At 48.6% G+C, this 16,021-nt stretch overlaps 5 protein-coding genes across 5 annotated transcripts; 1 reads left to right on the forward strand and 4 right to left on the reverse strand.

Moving 5' to 3' along the window:
- Positions 1 to 48: 48 nt before the first annotated feature.
- F4807DRAFT_438888 (uncharacterized protein) lies at positions 49 to 3,583 on the reverse strand. The gene has a single exon (XM_047999162.1). The coding sequence runs from the start codon at positions 3,531 to 3,533 to the stop codon at positions 360 to 362; it is 3,174 nt and encodes a 1,057-aa protein (XP_047850923.1). The 5' UTR covers positions 3,534 to 3,583; the 3' UTR covers positions 49 to 359.
- Positions 3,584 to 5,667: 2,084 nt separating this feature from the next.
- F4807DRAFT_229467 (dihydrouridine synthase) lies at positions 5,668 to 7,746 on the forward strand. The gene is made up of 2 exons (XM_047994142.1): positions 5,668 to 6,389; positions 6,471 to 7,746. Exons 1-2 carry the CDS (start codon positions 6,215 to 6,217, stop codon positions 7,568 to 7,570), a joined length of 1,275 nt encoding a protein of 424 aa, XP_047850924.1. The 5' UTR covers positions 5,668 to 6,214; the 3' UTR covers positions 7,571 to 7,746.
- On the reverse strand, positions 7,721 to 9,280 carry F4807DRAFT_229471 (protein phosphatase methylesterase). The gene is made up of 3 exons (XM_047994143.1): positions 8,985 to 9,280; positions 8,104 to 8,927; positions 7,721 to 8,038 (listed from the first exon to the last, which is right to left on the reverse strand). The coding sequence occupies exons 1-3, from the start codon at positions 9,188 to 9,190 to the stop codon at positions 7,872 to 7,874; spliced, it is 1,197 nt and encodes a 398-aa protein (XP_047850925.1). The 5' UTR covers positions 9,191 to 9,280; the 3' UTR covers positions 7,721 to 7,871.
- Positions 9,281 to 9,995: 715 nt separating this feature from the next.
- F4807DRAFT_229503 (GINS complex, Sld5 component) lies at positions 9,996 to 11,332 on the reverse strand. The gene is made up of 4 exons (XM_047994144.1): positions 11,075 to 11,332; positions 10,821 to 11,001; positions 10,374 to 10,756; positions 9,996 to 10,304 (listed from the first exon to the last, which is right to left on the reverse strand). Exons 1-3 carry the CDS (start codon positions 11,197 to 11,199, stop codon positions 10,397 to 10,399), a joined length of 666 nt encoding a protein of 221 aa, XP_047850926.1. The 5' UTR covers positions 11,200 to 11,332; the 3' UTR covers positions 9,996 to 10,304; positions 10,374 to 10,396.
- A 64-nt stretch (positions 11,333 to 11,396) lies between these two features.
- Positions 11,397 to 14,964, reverse strand: F4807DRAFT_438906 (uncharacterized protein). The gene is made up of 9 exons (XM_047999163.1): positions 14,607 to 14,964; positions 14,427 to 14,480; positions 13,431 to 14,345; positions 13,339 to 13,366; positions 13,267 to 13,272; positions 13,183 to 13,210; positions 13,027 to 13,131; positions 12,038 to 12,972; positions 11,397 to 11,987 (listed from the first exon to the last, which is right to left on the reverse strand). Exons 1-9 carry the CDS (start codon positions 14,666 to 14,668, stop codon positions 11,901 to 11,903), a joined length of 2,220 nt encoding a protein of 739 aa, XP_047850927.1. The 5' UTR covers positions 14,669 to 14,964; the 3' UTR covers positions 11,397 to 11,900.
- Between the last annotated feature and the right edge of the window lie 1,057 nt (positions 14,965 to 16,021).

The raw sequence follows: 16,021 nt of genomic DNA on the forward strand, positions 1-16,021 counted from the left end.
AACAGAAGACCAAAGTCACCCCATACGTCACCTGGCAACATTCTTTCAGATGACTTTCACCAACGTAGATGGATTACAACTCCTATTCAGGAATAATCCACTTATGATGTTATGCTTATTGACTACATATAAGTATCGTCTAGTTGACGAGAAATTACGGTATGTATGTATTTTAAATCAACCATGAATCCGTTTTATGCAAGTGCTACTGTGTATGATTTTCCCGACGTCCTTTATATGCCCACTATAATTCGTAGACCATGCATACCTCAACCCATTCAAAACCCAGTCTCCCAAGGGAAAACATAGCAAAAAGAAATTCAGATAAGGGACGAAATCGTAAGTCGTGAATGCAATTATTAGAAGAAACCTCTCTTCTTCTTCGGCTTCTGATCCATATCTTTCAAAATGTCGTCAAACGTGCTCCCACCGACGGAATCTTGCCGTGAACTATTCCGCGACTCGGCATGTGGGTAAACCGGAGAATCTGGGAGACCAGTTAGGTTACCTGAGGACCTACTACGATTCATCATGGCACTGATTGGTCGTTGGACCGGTGACACGCCTCTAGCACTGACAATCCGCGACCCCGGCACGCCATCCGTAGGAAGCGGGACAGGCTCGAGCCCGAAAGCTATACTGCTTCGGTAAGACTGCCTAGTGCCCGGAGACGCCGTTCTTTGCCTCAGCGCTACTCCTGGGGGGCCTGCCTGAGGGGATTCGCTTCGATTGATGGGAGCCGGACTCGTCGAAACGCCGGGATCCATATCCGTAAAAACAGACTGTGGCGCTTGTAGTGGTGAAAGACTCTCTTGCGGCGGCGGAGGCGCGGTGTCGTCCCCAAGCTCCCAGCGCTTAGCCGCCAACCAGCAGTGACTCCGGTGGTAGATGCCCTCGATACTGAATTCCACGGCGTCGGTCGAAAGCTCCACCAAACCACCGCCGCCGGCCACTTCGTACCATCTCTTCTGTACCGAGGGTGCGTCTTCTATCCATGGCGGTTGGCCTCTCGGTGGTTGACACAGAAAGTACTCCACACCTTCCGTGAATTGTAGGCCAGGAGCATCTACTACTAACATGGGGAGCGACTGAATGACGACGTAGAGGAACAACCAATAGCCCATGCGCTGATCCGCCATCTCCGCAGCTGTCCTCCCTTTAGCCTCTTTATGTTCGAATTCCTTGAATTCCGTAAGGAATGGAATCTGGAGTTTGTATGTTTCGAAATCGTAGGCCTTGTTTAGAATCAAGAGCATCTGATATTCTTGCAGATTCTTGTCTAGGCGCGCTCGGTCCCTGTGGGAAAGTTCGTAATAGTTCTCTTGAACGCTGGTCATGTCGGGTAGCTTGGGAAGATCAAATGGGATCGGAGGAAGCACAGGAGGCGAAGACTGGTCGAACTCTCCGAGAACTTTACGCAAAGCCGAGAGGTGGGGATTCTTATGCTCGCTGGCCGTCTCCTGGTCAATCACCCGTGTCGTTATCGACTCGCGGTCGACGAGCAGATCGTACAGCGCACAAAAATCCGAGTAGAGTATTTTAAGGACCTGTCTATTCAGACCACTCTCGGTGAACGGGTTCTTCTTGCTGCGGGCCTTCGGGGGCCAGCTCCCGAAATTTGACTTGTAATAGCCGAGAACAAACTGTCTCATCCTGCCGAAAGACCTCTTCCAAGTGTGGAACTTGACGTCCTTGTAATCTGGATTCGACGTGGAGTTGGCGACGCCGGAGAATAGGGCAGGGAATTCAAACGACTCCAACCTGTTATTGACGCCGTTCTGGCGGGTCACTAGTTCGAAATATGCGCGTTCTAATCGCTCGCGAGTAGTACGAGACACCTGGTTCCATAAAGGAGAGTTCAGGTCTCGAATTGCCGAATATTTTCCCACGGCGTGAGCAAACGCTTCATTGTATAGGGTCATCGACCGCATCCGCTCGCCTAGAATGAGCGACTCTAATGTCTTCTCCCTACTATGTCTCACATCCGCAAGAGCCATCTGGTCCATGAAAAAGCCGAAGCTCATCTCGACGGCATCGCCGAAAGTTGAGCCGTCGGCGTTCGTAAACTCGAACTCTTTCAACAAGGCGGAGATATGGAGGAACACGTTGAATAGGGTGGGCTGCTCCTTAGTGCATACTAATGGCTGGCCGGTCAGAAACGCGAACATATTCCGAATCGATATCAACCGCTCCATGTCGGCTTGTGACCTATGGCCTGGGGTGGACATGGACACAGGGAGATAGAGGCGCGACTCCCCGTTCCAATCGGACTCGGGTAAGGGAGGTGATTGAACCCTTCGGGTCGCGTCTTCGATAGAAAGGCTGTCTCGGCCAAGGAAGCTGCGAGCGCGACTCCTCCCTGAGCTGGTTGGAGATACCATCTCCGCTTCGATGAGCTCAGCAAAAACCAGCGAATAATCCACAACAAATGAAGGGACCTTGAACGATGGTCCCGCGCCAACCCCTTTGGGATCCAGGTAGATTAATACATTTCCACTCTCATTCCACAACTCTGGCACCTTTTCGCCGTTGGAAAGGAAAGACGTGTTGTAATCTGCATTCTGGCCGAGAATCCATGCCGCCGAACTATGAACATTTGTATGACCCTGGGAGTGTGATCTCGATCTTCCTCCCGGAAGCCAACTTCTCCGTAAACGCCCACGTCGTTCGGCATCCCGGGTTGGGCTTTGACTTCCATTGCTCGACCCTGGGCGGGAAACAGCTGCGGTAGCTCCTGTGGAGACGGCTAGATTCCCTGACGGTGGAGTCGATCGAGTAGCAGGCGGTTGCGCAGATACACTTCGGGTTCTTGACTCGGGCGTTGGCGAGGCTTGTCGAGGCGCTAGGCCTGATTGAGAATTTGATGGTTTGTGACTACTGCTAGTGACAGAGCTACTTCGCCGCCTCTGCTCTTTCTTAAGCTTAGGAGACGAATGAGTCTCTGTGAAATGAAAGGTTGATACCCTTTGGGGTGCGTCGAAGCTTTCGACTGGAGGTATCTTCTCCAGTACCGGAGCACTTTTGTGCAGTTTACCCACGGAAGGGCTTGTCCTCTCGCCCCCAGACGGATTCCTGCTGTGGTCTGCGGTGGCCCGGACAGTAGCGGAGTTGTCGGAAGGTTCATTCGAAATCGAAGTTCCATGTCCTTCATTCTGCTCGGATGACACTGACGGTAGGCTCGGGAGACTCGGTAGACTCGGTGGTCTGTCTTGAACGGGAGACTCGTCGGATACCGGCTTGCGGTGAAGGCCGCCTGCGGGATTACCTGCATGGTGAGTACTGATTAGTGACGGGAAGAAGGATGACAAGCGGTCAAACCGCGATCTTGCGGAAAACATTGAACCGAGTCCTTTATTGCTCTTTGGGACGTCTGGTGAATCTCTGTTTGCTTCGATTTTGTTTTGGGGAGGAATATTGTCATCAGGAACCTTCGGCTCTCCACCACTCTCATGAGAGCAATCGGTAGTTTCAAGGGAGGGAAGGGAAGTAGTATAAATGGAGGCTTGGCTCGCCGACTCACTTGAAGAAGCCATGTTTTTTTTTTGGTCTAGGAATGAGCAAGCAAGCACAGCCTTTCTTTTTTCCCTTCTTCTTCTGCGGACAGGGTGTGCAAGCCAGGTACCTAGGTAAGTATCCGTATATTCGATGGAAACGGTGCACGTGTAGTTCGATGTCTTAGTTTTAGGTATCTCGGTACAAACAGGTACGGCTCCACTAGCTAATATTAACGAGAGTTCCCGTCCAGCAACGGTGATCCTTGAGGGGAGGTGGGCGCGGTGGCTCTGAGCGTGACGAGTCCCAGATGCGTGGACTCGATAGTGCGGAACGCCCTGGTGGGTAAGCGATTTTCTTATGAGCAGGAGGATGGGAGGATGGCTGGCTGTTTCACTCGGAAGAAGGGGGAAAGCTCTGTGCCAATTCTAATAATTCCAAGACAATACACAAAAGAAGGGCGAACCCAAACTGCCCGGAGGAAAATGGTGAAATAATCTAGGTACTGAAACGCCTGCACTTTTGAGACGTAAAATAGGCTTGTTGGGTATTATATTGTTATAACTTTGAAGTACTACGTACAGATGTATTTTTTTTTTCGTTAAGATAATATGTACGGATACGTTTTGGGGAGGGGTGACGTCGGCTGTTTGTGGAGCTGAGCAGGAAAGGCAGGAAAGGCAGGAAAAGGGTCCCCTCAAATGCCTAATGACATGAATGTACCTTGAGTCGCTACTTACGAGTATACAAGTAGATACATGTACATACCTGGGGTACGTACCTTGACCTATACGGGGTTTTAGGTAAAATAATAAAAGGAAAAGCACGCCAGCATATTACTAGATGGCTTAACGCTTAACGGCTTGGAGGAAATTTCCACATTTCATTGGAGGTACTTACGTATGCCATTGCAAATAACTGCACATCTAAATTTTCTTATTTTCTTATTCGTACCGACTTTTATACTTCCGTAGTACGCGTTGGCCGGATGTACATTCTTAAGCTGACTTGGCCAGGTACTTTACGACTTTACCCAGCTTCCATTACAAGTCCTACATCTACTGTAGGAAAGTAATCCCGGTCCAGCGTAGCTACCTAGCGATACCTAGTATCGAAATTATTCCTACGCCTCCATGTGTTGTCAAGCACCCGCAGAACCATACATTCAGCCGCAGCATCGAACCTTCCCTCGGTCTCCTTCCGAACCCCGTCGCGGTTTACCTTCTAAGGTTAAATAACATAAGTTTTCGGCGCAAAGAGTCACAGTTCGAACAGACTCTCTCTTAGGCTGGCGCATAAACACGAATAACTCGGCAGACTTTACGTTGCCTATGTACATAGTAAATGCTCGATGACGTACGCTCGCCAACGAGCTGCAGGGACAGATTCAATCCTGGAAATCAAAGCCCGCAAGCTGACGTGAGACTTCAAAAGGAGGGACTAACATGTACATAGATGAGAAACGACGGCGATACAATAAAAGGCAATAATAGGCAAGCCTTATTTGGCGCATAAAAACACAACGATCAACAATGACACATTAAGGTTAACTAATAATTACCTACCTAGGTATCTCATATTCATCTCACCTGCCTAGTGAATTCTTGCAGCTACTGTGGAATGGTGGAATGCTTGTTTCGGCCTAAGATCTTTCAGGATCACACACAAGAACGGGAGGGCAATGGGCGTCAGAAACAAAAAAAATATATACGTCCATGGATATATAGATTTTAAAAACAACCAAACTGTCTTTAGATTACAAAAGCACAACGATATTCATATGGATACCTAGGCACCTACCAATTTACGTAAGAAGGGCAGGCACATATATTTAGGTTTCCAAAGTTTTTTAAGTTTTGGTTCCGGGTAAGGCTGCATCTCGGATTTAACTTCAGGCCGTTAAACATGGTACATGTACAAAGTTTCGGGTCGGAGCGAAAACTTACCTACTATTATTACTATGAGTTTAAGAGTACGGTACCTAATCTATTCTTAGTATCAAACAATATTCCTATGGTAGGACTGAAGTACTGCACACCAAAATATACAACAACTCCGGTCAAATGAGCAGACGTATAATGCGCTTTTATACGCAGGGAGCAGGTATAAAGACTTGGTGGTACTCAAAGGATTGCATCCCAAATCGAAGTTACATACCTAGGTAGGTACCTGGATATTTAATCAAAACTGCTATTCATTTGCTTAGCTGTCTAGGTATTACTTGAGTTTCACCGGGGTGACACAGCGCTACATGCAGATCTAGATATGTATTCGTTCGTATTGTGGTTCTAGAATTCTACATGTCCACCTAGTAGATCTAGTATCGAATGATAACTCCAGAAAACCCGCCGGTGGCGAAACTGCCAGAATTCGTTCGTGATATTTAGCTTGCGCGAAATGCATCGAGCGACATCCATAGACTCGACTTACTGGATAGGCACCTATCCTTAGTCATCTACATATACACTATACTATGTAAGCTTCTCGGACTGTCGGAGAGCTTGTAGTGGATCAGATGTGGAGGTAAGGGATTGTGGAAATGATGGAAATGTTTATTTTCCATGTGGCTTCGATTATTATGTACGTAGTAGATATCGGATTAGATAAGATTAGATTACTAAAAGTTTCGCGGGACCACATGTACCTAATTCCACATACCTATTCAATCCTCACTTGGAACACTCTATGACAAGCCTAGCTACTTTCTCCCCGACTCTTTGACATGTCATGGTTTCGTCACTTAATAAGAGGTATCATGGCGTCCGAACCGAAGAGGGTCCCAATTCCCCGCAACGGTGTTGATTACAGAGGCAAAATTGTCCTCGCGCCTATGGTTCGTTCTGGAGAGCTACCATCGCGGCTGCTGGCTCTACATTATGGTGCCGACTTAGTATGGGGTGCGTCTCCTTTTCTCTCTTGCGCTCTCCTTTTTTCCTTTTTTTCTTTCCGTTCATAAGAGGTCACTCATCGTTGATTAGGACCCGAAACTGTGGATAGGTCCATGATCGGAACGACGAGACAGTTCAACCCAGACACCAAGACAATTGAATGGACAAGGAAACCATCTCTAGGTACCAGGAACCCACCGGTCGATGTGAAAGACAGTGTAATATACAGGTTGCACCCCGAGAAAGAAGGACGAAAACTCATCTTCCAGATCGGTACCTCGAATCCCGATTATGCGGTACAGGCAGCTAGACAAGTCGCCGCCGACGTCGCAGGTATCGACGTGAATGCCGGGTGCCCCAAGCCCTTCAGCACGCACGATGGCATGGGAGCCGCTCTACTTCGGACTCCCGATAAATTATGTTCCATCCTAGAAGCGCTAGTCCAGAAAATAACGCCCGAATTCGAGATCGGGATAAGCGTCAAGATTAGGATTCTCGAGACCGCGCAAGAGACCGAAGCGTTGGTTAGGAGGCTTGTTGCTACTGGTATAACAGGCCTGACGGTCCACTGCCGAACAACCCCTATGCGGCCGAGAGAGCGAGCTATTCGGGGTCAACTCCGTATGATAGCAAACCTGTGTCGAGAAGCAGGTGTTGCATGTCTCATGAATGGTGACATTGAGAATAGAGACCAAGCGCTCGAGCTTATGAAAGAATATGGTGTCGATGGTGCCATGATAGCAACCCAGGCCGAAAAGAACCCTAGTTGCTTCAGGAGCAAGGCTGACGGGGGTTTCCTGCCGTGGAACCAAGTCGTAGAACAATATATCCGCTACGCCATGGAGGTCGAAAACAAATTCGGAAACACCAAATTCTTACTTTGCCAACTCATACCGGGGAAGCAGTATGTGTACCGCTCCCTCAGCAGCTGCAAGAGTTACACACAGATGTGCCAATTACTTGGCCTTGATCATCTGTTGGAGCGGGCTCGTGAGGTTGACATTAGCCGCGACATCGATCCGGATACCGCAAGGAAGAAAGATAAGAAGACCAACGACAGCGCTCTCGCCGCAGGGGGGGACGCTGCAGAGTCGCGGTCGAAACCTCAGGCTAAGAAAAACTTGTCGGAACGAGGGGCTCGCGCCCAGGCAAAAACACCACCCGCCGAAACTATGGCAATCCCTGCCTGAGAATGGGTTATAGCTTACATCATAGGGATTCGGGATAGGGAGGTTGGCATCTAAAGGCGTTGAGCAGGCATATATCCCCTTTTAGGTTTTAGGGTGAGTTGGTGAATGAAGGCATTTACATGGACATATACAAGGGGGTAAAAAAAGGGGTTTGCTAATATTTGTGGCCGCCAAGGGCGGGCTGTGCGCGTATGGGATGATGATCACGATATTATACCTCTTACTAGAGAAGAATGGCTCTTTAGTCAATGCAGCATATGCGAGAACTACTCTAACCCAGTTGTATTCAGCCGACAAACTACTAAACCTTCTTGCCTTGTTTAAGAAGATCAGACACTTTAGGGGGTAGTACTAAAGCGCTTCTATCATTACGCTTGTGAAAGTCCACGAGGGATATTGCTGTCTTCTCCGGCAAATCTTCGTGTATGAAATGCCCTGCTTCCGGGAATATTTGTAAGGAGTATTTTCCTGGCGCAGCAGATAAGTCAATACTCTAAAACCAATCAAATTCAATATAGTGGGATGGTACGAACCTTGCATTTGGCCGATTGTCAATTCCGTGTCTAATCTGTCCGTCCCTGCGAGAAGCAATAGTTTCCCACCCTTTGCCCCCAGGAATTTTTTACTTAGTCCCACGAACCAGTTCTCCCAGAAGGGTTGCGTGGCACCAAGGTCCGTCCTCCACTTCCACGGCCTCGCATCCCCTGGGCTCTCTCTGAGCGTGAGTAAGGCAGGGACGCTAGTGCGTGCAGAAAGCGAATTGCGGACCGTCCTTGTTCGTATATGCCAATCGATCCCTGCTTCTAGGGTAGGGAAACCGGCTGGGCGCGTTGAAAGGTAAGTGTGCATGCTCTGCAGGGCATCAATGGCCGACCCTTCAACCACATCAAGAACGACGTAACCCAGGACAGCATTACCAAGCTTTCCCGTCTTTGCGACCTCGGTGACTACTGCACCTCCGAGCGAATGACCAACTAAAATGATGGGTGGCAGCTCTGGCCACTTCATCTCTCTTCGAGTCAGTAAGATCACAGAGAGGAGATCTGAAGCAAGGGTTTCGAGACTGAGATCGATTTTTTGACTATCACAAGTAGTGGTTGAGCCGTGGCCCCTTGCATCGAGCGATAGGATGCCAGCAAACGGGAGGCGTTTTCGAATCTCATGTCCGACCACGGCGAAAGACAAGCCTGACGAGCCCGCACCATGGTGCATGACGAATAGAGGACCCTTTCCGACAGGAGAGGTCAGGTAAGCATGGATTGTTGGATTTGTAGGACGACTTGGGTCATGTAGGAATAATTCCCTCTCGAAGTAGGTAGTCCAGGGGATCTGCTGTAGGGACCGTCCTCTCGGCGCGCTGTATACCAAAATCAGCTGCCGTGGAAGTGAGCGCATCTAGGTTGAGAGGGACTACCCCTGGGGTCTGGCAAATAGATTCTGGCTCGGAGACGGGATGACGGTTCCCGTAGAAGAAGCTGACGAGGCCGAAGACGAATCGTCGTCAAAATGTTCCGGAAGTTCAGACACATGGCCGAGCTCCTCTTCTTCCCTCTCATCGAAACTCTCAGCAGGTAAAGCGCTTAAGCGATTCTTAGCCCAGGCCTTCTGAAGGTCACTCATTATGGTAAACTAGTTACGAGCGCCTGCGGACGTGAGGAATATTTATTTTGCGGATAGCTGCCCAATCGTCGCGTCAACGAAAGACGTAGGTAAGATACGCAATGGTACGGCTGATCAATAACCACGTAAAATGTATACAAGTCATAACTCGACTAACTGTAGTACATTTCAGAAAACTGGCCTAGTCCCTTCCAAATAAACGGGTATGCGACAAAAGGCGACGTCTACATGAAGTACCTATGTATTTGGTAGAGAATGTTGGATGAAGAAGATTGGAAGAACAAAGGATGAGACTTCCGTTTCTCCTTGGTGGGGAAAGGTCAAACCACTAATAGGTGCTTTCCTAGGTAGCACCACTTTGACATCACTCATACATCCATGGATGCGACTTCCAAGCTTGTTAAGTTTGTCTCTTCCCAGATAACCCCACTATCAACATACATGTTGGTGTATATAGATATTTAATTAGTACTATGTATGTAGGTAATAGGTATCTGACGCATTTCTGTGTTTAATTAAACCTTATGATAATTGTATAACTTTATAACTTTATAACCCAAACCACTACATACTGTTAATCATTTCCCCTGAAAACTCTCGTAAGAGAACCTACACATAGATAACTCCTTCCCCCACCCCAACGAAAATACAGTGTTGGCCATAGCCTTGACGATAGAAAGTATCGCACTTTCAATGGCCTTCCACTGACGTGTCCGCCTCAGATATATCTATTCCTGTCTGCAATCTTACCTCAAGATTGAACCCATACTGGATGCCGCCGCAACGGCCTTGATATTATCGGGATTGCCTTGCAGATTTTTCCTAAGTCTTGGGACGATAGGCCCAGTTCTTACTGGATATAGACTCGGGTCTGGAGAAGGCCGTGGCGAGCCTTGTCCATCGCTAGCATTACCGGTTCTTCAAAATGGATCGGTATCGTCTTTATGTCCCGGCCCCCTCTCCTCTTAGCATCGGTGCTCCCCGCCTCCTGTGGCGCCTTCTTCGGCAAAGATAAGTCCCTGTCGATATACACGCCATTTCAACTTATCATAAGACGATAGTTGACTGGACTTCATAGGACGCAATGGGGCATCGAGAAGCAATGCCACGAGGCCTGGTGGCAGCTCTTAGTCTTCCACCTCACTAAATGTATTAAGATAGGGCAAACAGGTATAGGGCGAACTGGGCATGAGCTCATTTTTGGCTTCATATTATCTCTGCTGATCCCGAGCTAACCAACTTCTTCGCGTCGGCCCACCTTAGAATGACAACATCGCCGTTCTTGCCATTCATTTCGCCATCGGCGTCGGTTCCGCGGCCTTCGACAAGCGTATCTCTAAGCAGACGAATAAACACGGCCGTATCTAGATCCGGAGCATCGACCATGCTGATGTTCCCAGCAGTGTCGTTGAGGTTCTGAAGAGGCGCCGGGAAGGATGACAAGAAAGAAGATAGGTAATGGTTGTGGAGTAAGGCTTGATGTCGTGTCGCGTATGCTAGCTCCGGCGGTGAGAGGCGTGCCTGGAGCACGGGGCTAGATAGATAATGTAGGGTGTGCTTGTCGATCTAACAGGAATTGCAGTATTTTTTAACACCAGTAACTTATAGGTAGAGTGGCGTATGATCCTACCTTAGCTATGCGGGCCCTCAGATAGCTCCGTACCAGGTACTTATAACGCTCGAGTTCGGTTTGTATAACGATCAGGGCAAAGTTGGTCTTTGGATCCATATCACCAGTCATATCTTCGACCTTTTCAATCTGTTGCTTGATGCGCTCGTTAATACGCTCGAAGAGGCCGTCGGTTGGCCAGCTGGAAGGTACGAAAACTTATTAGTATCGGGTCATTAAGAATAGGATAGATAAATATGCACGGCGCCGCATACTCGAGTAGTTCGGGCGAGGATCTTTCTGCCATCCAAGCACGTGTTAGCGCCTGGAGGTCGCGCGTCTCCTCTGGAATTGAGTCGAACGTAGGATCGACTTCTCGCAAGATGTCGTCAATATCCATAATTGATTATAATTTACTGTTCCTTTCATGCGACCCAGGGGAGTTGATTGTTGCCAATGATTGATCGAATCGCACAAATTGAACACGCTGATGATAAATTGTAACGCGTCCAAGCTTTAACTTTTAGACAAGTCGTGGTCGTTGAGATAATGGTGGGGTAATCGAAGACCCCGCTACATATATGCGTCAAGTAATGAGGTAGGTAGGAGGTACCTAAGTGTAACCTGCCCGAGATCTCAATGCCAAGAGCATTGAATAGCGGGACGCTACTTCGTACCTGGCCGCCAAGCAAAGTTGCGTCCCTTCCGAGCTTGCTACTCTTGTGGATACCCGGGTATAAATTCTACATCGTGACCAGGCACGTGAATACCTCATGGACATGTAGATGCCTTTCAATATATGTGTGACCCAAAAACGTCTACCTCATACATGCCTAGGTAGGTATTCAAGTGCTTTCAAAGGATCACGCTCAACTGATATCATTCTTTCTTCCCATACAACTAACTGTATTGTTATGCAATTCGACAACGATTTGAAAACGTCACATGCTCATCCATCTCGATCAATATCTCTCATAACGTATAAACCACAGTTTGTGGTTGCGATGATCCGTGTCGTTGGTATCAACCATAAGGGCCTAAGCCACCTAGAAAACATTATATCGTAGACATTATGCCCCATTATCCCAGTTACCGAATCCATTATCCAATGAATTCCGTGCTAACCAACGTTTCCCAAGGTTTGTGCGTCTCCCACACCTTTTGCATTAGCCGGCGTGCATTATGGATCTATGTTCTGTTAGAAGTAATAACCTAGAAGGTGGACTCACCCGACTTACCTGCGTCATTCCGTGATTCTCGGCCGTTACGAATCTTCGAAGAATCAAGTCTCTCTGACCTTCGTCCCTCGCGTCACATCCCGCAGTGAACATTGGAAATAGGAGGCACGATTCCGCCGTCCCACCCGGTCGAATGCGACCAAAACATTCAATGATCTTTCGTACCGCCATTTGAACCGTCCTATCCTCGGATGGCTTCCCCATAATCCTACGGTATAGATGGACAAGCCCAGCCCAATGAAATGCCTCATTTGTTGCTTCCATTTCGCGCCTATCCCATTTTTCGACGTCGCCTTTCTTATGTATGTGCTTGCAAGGTACTGGCGACTGGACCATACTCTCTGTAACCGCCGCTTCGATCTTCGAGGCCTGTTCGAATACTTCTTCACTAGGTTCCCAGTCATGTCGCATATTAAGATCATCTCCAATGCGGTCGCTATCGCACTTACGAGCAAGATCAGCGATCTTGGCGAGAAGATAGATGCATCGTGTAGTGAAACCCATTATGCAGTCTATCTCATCGTAGCCGTCGTCGATGTCATCCAACTCGTAGTCGAATATCCAGGCTGACGAGGAGCCTTTGGGGCCTCCACTAAGACTACCGATGACATCGAGATATGCAGCCCAACTCCATAGAAAAGAGCAGACCGGATCGTGGCGGAAGTTTGACTGTAGGCCACGGAGACCACCTGGACGCGCAGTTATAAGTTCCCTCGCGAGACCCAGATGCCTCTGCCACGAGATGTCATATCCAAATACTTTGGGCGAAATTATTTCAAGGGACGCTAACATAATAGCCGTTGCTAGGTTCGCATTCGAGAAATTCCTGTTCGGGTCATCCAGAGCCTGCCGGAGGGCAGGGAACACGTCGTCCACCCAATAAGCGATCCGGATTGTAGGTTCTGGGTGGTTCAAGACTCGTGCCCTATGTGAAGCTATCCAATTGATTTAGGTCATCGTTCGGACACTAACATGATTGGTTTTCTTACCTGAATAGGCCAGCAGAAGAGCTAGCAGGTTATCATCCTTCACAGCCATTTGCGGGAGAATTGTCCGAAAAGGGTTGGCGTGTGGATCATCGTAAGGGACGAGGACTCAACATATATTTAGTATGGAATCGAGCATATGTCAGAAGGCGAACTTACCTCGGGCTGTATGGTTCAAGAAATGATGCTGATTGACGATACGTAAGTAAAATTCGCCGGCCTCATTTCAATGGGACAACTTACGAAATACTATTAGATGTTAGATGCGACTTGAAAATTTTTTATTTTTTTATTTTTTAGGATGAAGCTACTCACAAGAAGGTTCATAGGATTATCCACCAGCCTAGGAGAATGTCAGTATTTGCTTTATAGTAGTATACACAATTTCCCGAATGAGTCTCACTTACTTCGATGGAAGGGGTTCGAGATTTCGAGGTATGTATATTGACACCGGCTTTGAATAGTACCCGCCCTCCTCGTCGTTAAACTCGTTAGTTTCTACTCCGAATCCGAATTCGGTCCAAACAAGATCATCGCCTTGTTCAATGAAAGGGGCGTCCATGAACTCGCGTTGTAGTAGTGGCGAAGACCCGCTAATAGCAATCATATCGTCGTTCTTACCCAGGTCATGATCCGGAAAACCTCGATCAATGCCATGATAAGTGGTTTCTGTCGAGATGCGCGCCCGAGTGTCTATCGGCGGAAGGCCAGTCCTTATGCGGCTAGCGTTCTCATCTTGAAAAGCTTGTGGGCCAGGAGGTGCCGACAAAAGCGAGTTTACGGAAAGCCTGCGACTCGCGTGTCGTTGGTCGTCGTCGCTATATGTAGATGACGTAGTAGGAGTTAGTGGAGAACCAGCCGACAAACCAGAGCCAACTGCGAACCGGAAAGAGGCCACGCTCGAATCCAAAGTTGAGCTCGCCGCGGAATTATGCCTATGCTCAATTAGTCGCGCCGATTGGAGGTCAGGCGACTGATGATCCGACGTCAGCTTCGCGCGCTTACTTCTTGGCACGGAGGAGGAGTCCGTATCGTCGACACTCGCGGATGGCGAATTCTCCAAAGGAATTACGGGCTGGGGAAGTACTTTATTACGTTCAGCCTTTGGCTGAGTTGCCGGCCCGGAAAGGGGTTCAAGTCTTCGCGTTCCTGGAGCGTCAGATAGAGGATACTGGTGGACCAGCTTGAACCCTCTGGCGGGCAATGGCGGCGATAGAACTTCTCGGCCAAAGTCTACGACGCCGGGCTCTGGTCGCTTCCCCCTTCGACCTTCCCAGTTCAAACGGATGCTATAGTCACATGTTTCGCCCGTCCTCTGACAACTTTTAAACGACAGTTTAGTTAACCACGGCCGAGTCTCCCGAAATTATGAATTTAGAGTAAAGGAAATAGAGGTGACATACTTTAAGCAATTGGGCCGTTCCTCGCCGCATTTGATTTTGCGGTTTTTACACGGCCTTATGATTAAGTTAGTAGAGCAACCAACAAAGCACAACACGACATCGCAACGCAACGCAACGGGACGGGACGGGCGAGGAGATGGATAAGAGAAGAGAAGGTCAAACGGGTAAAATGAGACCTACCAGCATCCATTTCGACTTCGCCGTTTCGGTTCAGGTGCGCCGGGTCTTTTCGGACGTGGCATTATACGCCGACGAGTCCTACCTAGAGAGACAACGAATGGCCTAAGTGTGGGAACTTGCACGAGCACAATATCCCTCGTTCCAGCGGCGACTGTGGCGCATATTCGACATGCAGGACTCTCTGCGTGAGAGGCAGTTTTTTTTTTTTCTTTTCTTGGGAAGGATTGTTACACGGCTCGCTGACCAATGCAGGAGGAGAAGCGAAACTGAAGGATGGGATGAGATGGTACAGTTGCAGTCCCGAGGAGTCGGTTGCGAGAAGTATGGGTTGTATGTATGGTGTGAGGGCGATTTTATGGATGGGATTGGGATTGGGATTGGGAATGGGATTGTGATTGATATATAGCTCTGCGCCTTAAACCCTTCCTCTCACGCGTGAGGAGTTTACAACAAGAACTTGTTGGACCGACTATCTTTGGTCTAGCAATGCGAGAAGATAAGGTCGAGGACCAGGACCAGGACCAGGGGACGTGGACGGGGACGTGGACGTGGTAGTAGTAGTGGTAGTGGTTGTGATTGTGGTAGTGGTAAGCGCACATTCTGCAAGAAACCCCAACCACATGCGATGCCTGGAATTGGTCAAGCTCCTTTCTGCATTGGAACCGAGGGATGCCTAGGATGTCTGGGGGATGGTTACGCGGGCTACGAAGTCGTAGTAGTGGTCCACGGGTAGGATTAATTATGAGTGGTGGTGGTAGTGGTGGTAGTAGTGGTAATGGTCATAATGGTCGCAATGCCATTTGTAGTTGGTCTGCTCTTGGTCCCGATGACTAGGGACTCATGCGAGAAAGCGAGGGAAAAGAAGGAAGAAGAAAAGCAGGCTAGCGCATAGTTGCTACGCAGCTATGATACAGTTTACGCGATATCCAAGCCACACTGTGACTATAGTAGCGCCCTGTACTATGTATACACGTGCTACCCCGCTTTCCGCTTCGCGCAAGAGGGAGCCCTCACTGGCTGAAGTGCTTAGGTCGTATGCTGTTATATCCGATCAACACCCGTAGCTTGACTTGGTGCTGGTACAATGGTATTACTACGCTAATAGTAATTTGATCAGGTTTAGCGATTTCATCCATTACGTACACATAGCCCTGGTACAATATGTACTTCTTGTAGTACGATATAGTACAATGTATGGTACAGTACATATAGTACAGTACAGTATGCTCATTTATCATCTTTTTGAATCGTGGGGTTCCAGGGCTGCGATACCGCCAGACTGTTAAGGTTTCGGAAGCGGATGCGGCAGCTCTGCGGTAAGGAACGGTTCACAAGGGTTTTGTTAGTCATTTCGGTTCCTTCAGCTGGTAAGGATTTGGTACGTATGTGGGGCAGCTTGTGTCGCCAGTAGGTAA

The sequence above is a fragment of the Annulohypoxylon truncatum genome, assembly GCF_022578515.1.
Source record: "Annulohypoxylon truncatum strain CBS 140777 unplaced genomic scaffold F4807scaffold_34, whole genome shotgun sequence".
Taxonomy (NCBI): Eukaryota; Fungi; Ascomycota; class Sordariomycetes; order Xylariales; family Hypoxylaceae; genus Annulohypoxylon; species Annulohypoxylon truncatum.

What these genes read in the sequence shown, in the direction of transcription:
- F4807DRAFT_229503 (XM_047994144.1), bottom strand. Translation starts at nt 11,199, where the DNA reads ATGGATATTGACGACATCTTGCGAGAAGTCGATCCTACGTTCGACTCA. An exon ending in TCCTCGCCCGAACTACTCGA is followed by an intron (nt 11,002 to 11,074) that starts GTATGCGGCGCC and finishes CGTACCTTCCAG; the next exon opens with CTGGCCAACCGACGGCCTCT. An exon ending in TGAGGGCCCGCATAGCTAAG is followed by an intron (nt 10,757 to 10,820) that starts GTAGGATCATAC and finishes AATTCCTGTTAG; the next exon opens with ATCGACAAGCACACCCTACA.
- F4807DRAFT_438888 (XM_047999162.1), bottom strand. Translation starts at nt 3,533, where the DNA reads ATGGCTTCTTCAAGTGAGTCGGCGAGCCAAGCCTCCATTTATACTACT.
- F4807DRAFT_229467 (XM_047994142.1), top strand. Translation starts at nt 6,215, where the DNA reads ATGTCATGGTTTCGTCACTTAATAAGAGGTATCATGGCGTCCGAACCG. An exon ending in TGGTGCCGACTTAGTATGGG is followed by an intron (nt 6,390 to 6,470) that starts GTGCGTCTCCTT and finishes ATCGTTGATTAG; the next exon opens with GACCCGAAACTGTGGATAGG.
- F4807DRAFT_229471 (XM_047994143.1), bottom strand. Translation starts at nt 9,190, where the DNA reads ATGAGTGACCTTCAGAAGGCCTGGGCTAAGAATCGCTTAAGCGCTTTA. An exon ending in CTATTTGCCAGACCCCAGGG is followed by an intron (nt 8,928 to 8,984) that starts GTAGTCCCTCTC and finishes TTTGGTATACAG; the next exon opens with CGCGCCGAGAGGACGGTCCC. An exon ending in GACAATCGGCCAAATGCAAG is followed by an intron (nt 8,039 to 8,103) that starts GTTCGTACCATC and finishes CTGCTGCGCCAG; the next exon opens with GAAAATACTCCTTACAAATA.
- F4807DRAFT_438906 (XM_047999163.1), bottom strand. Translation starts at nt 14,668, where the DNA reads ATGCCACGTCCGAAAAGACCCGGCGCACCTGAACCGAAACGGCGAAGT. An exon ending in CGAAGTCGAAATGGATGCTG is followed by an intron (nt 14,481 to 14,606) that starts GTAGGTCTCATT and finishes CTTAATCATAAG; the next exon opens with GCCGTGTAAAAACCGCAAAA. An exon ending in AGAATCACGGAATGACGCAG is followed by an intron (nt 11,988 to 12,037) that starts GTAAGTCGGGTG and finishes AACAGAACATAG; the next exon opens with ATCCATAATGCACGCCGGCT.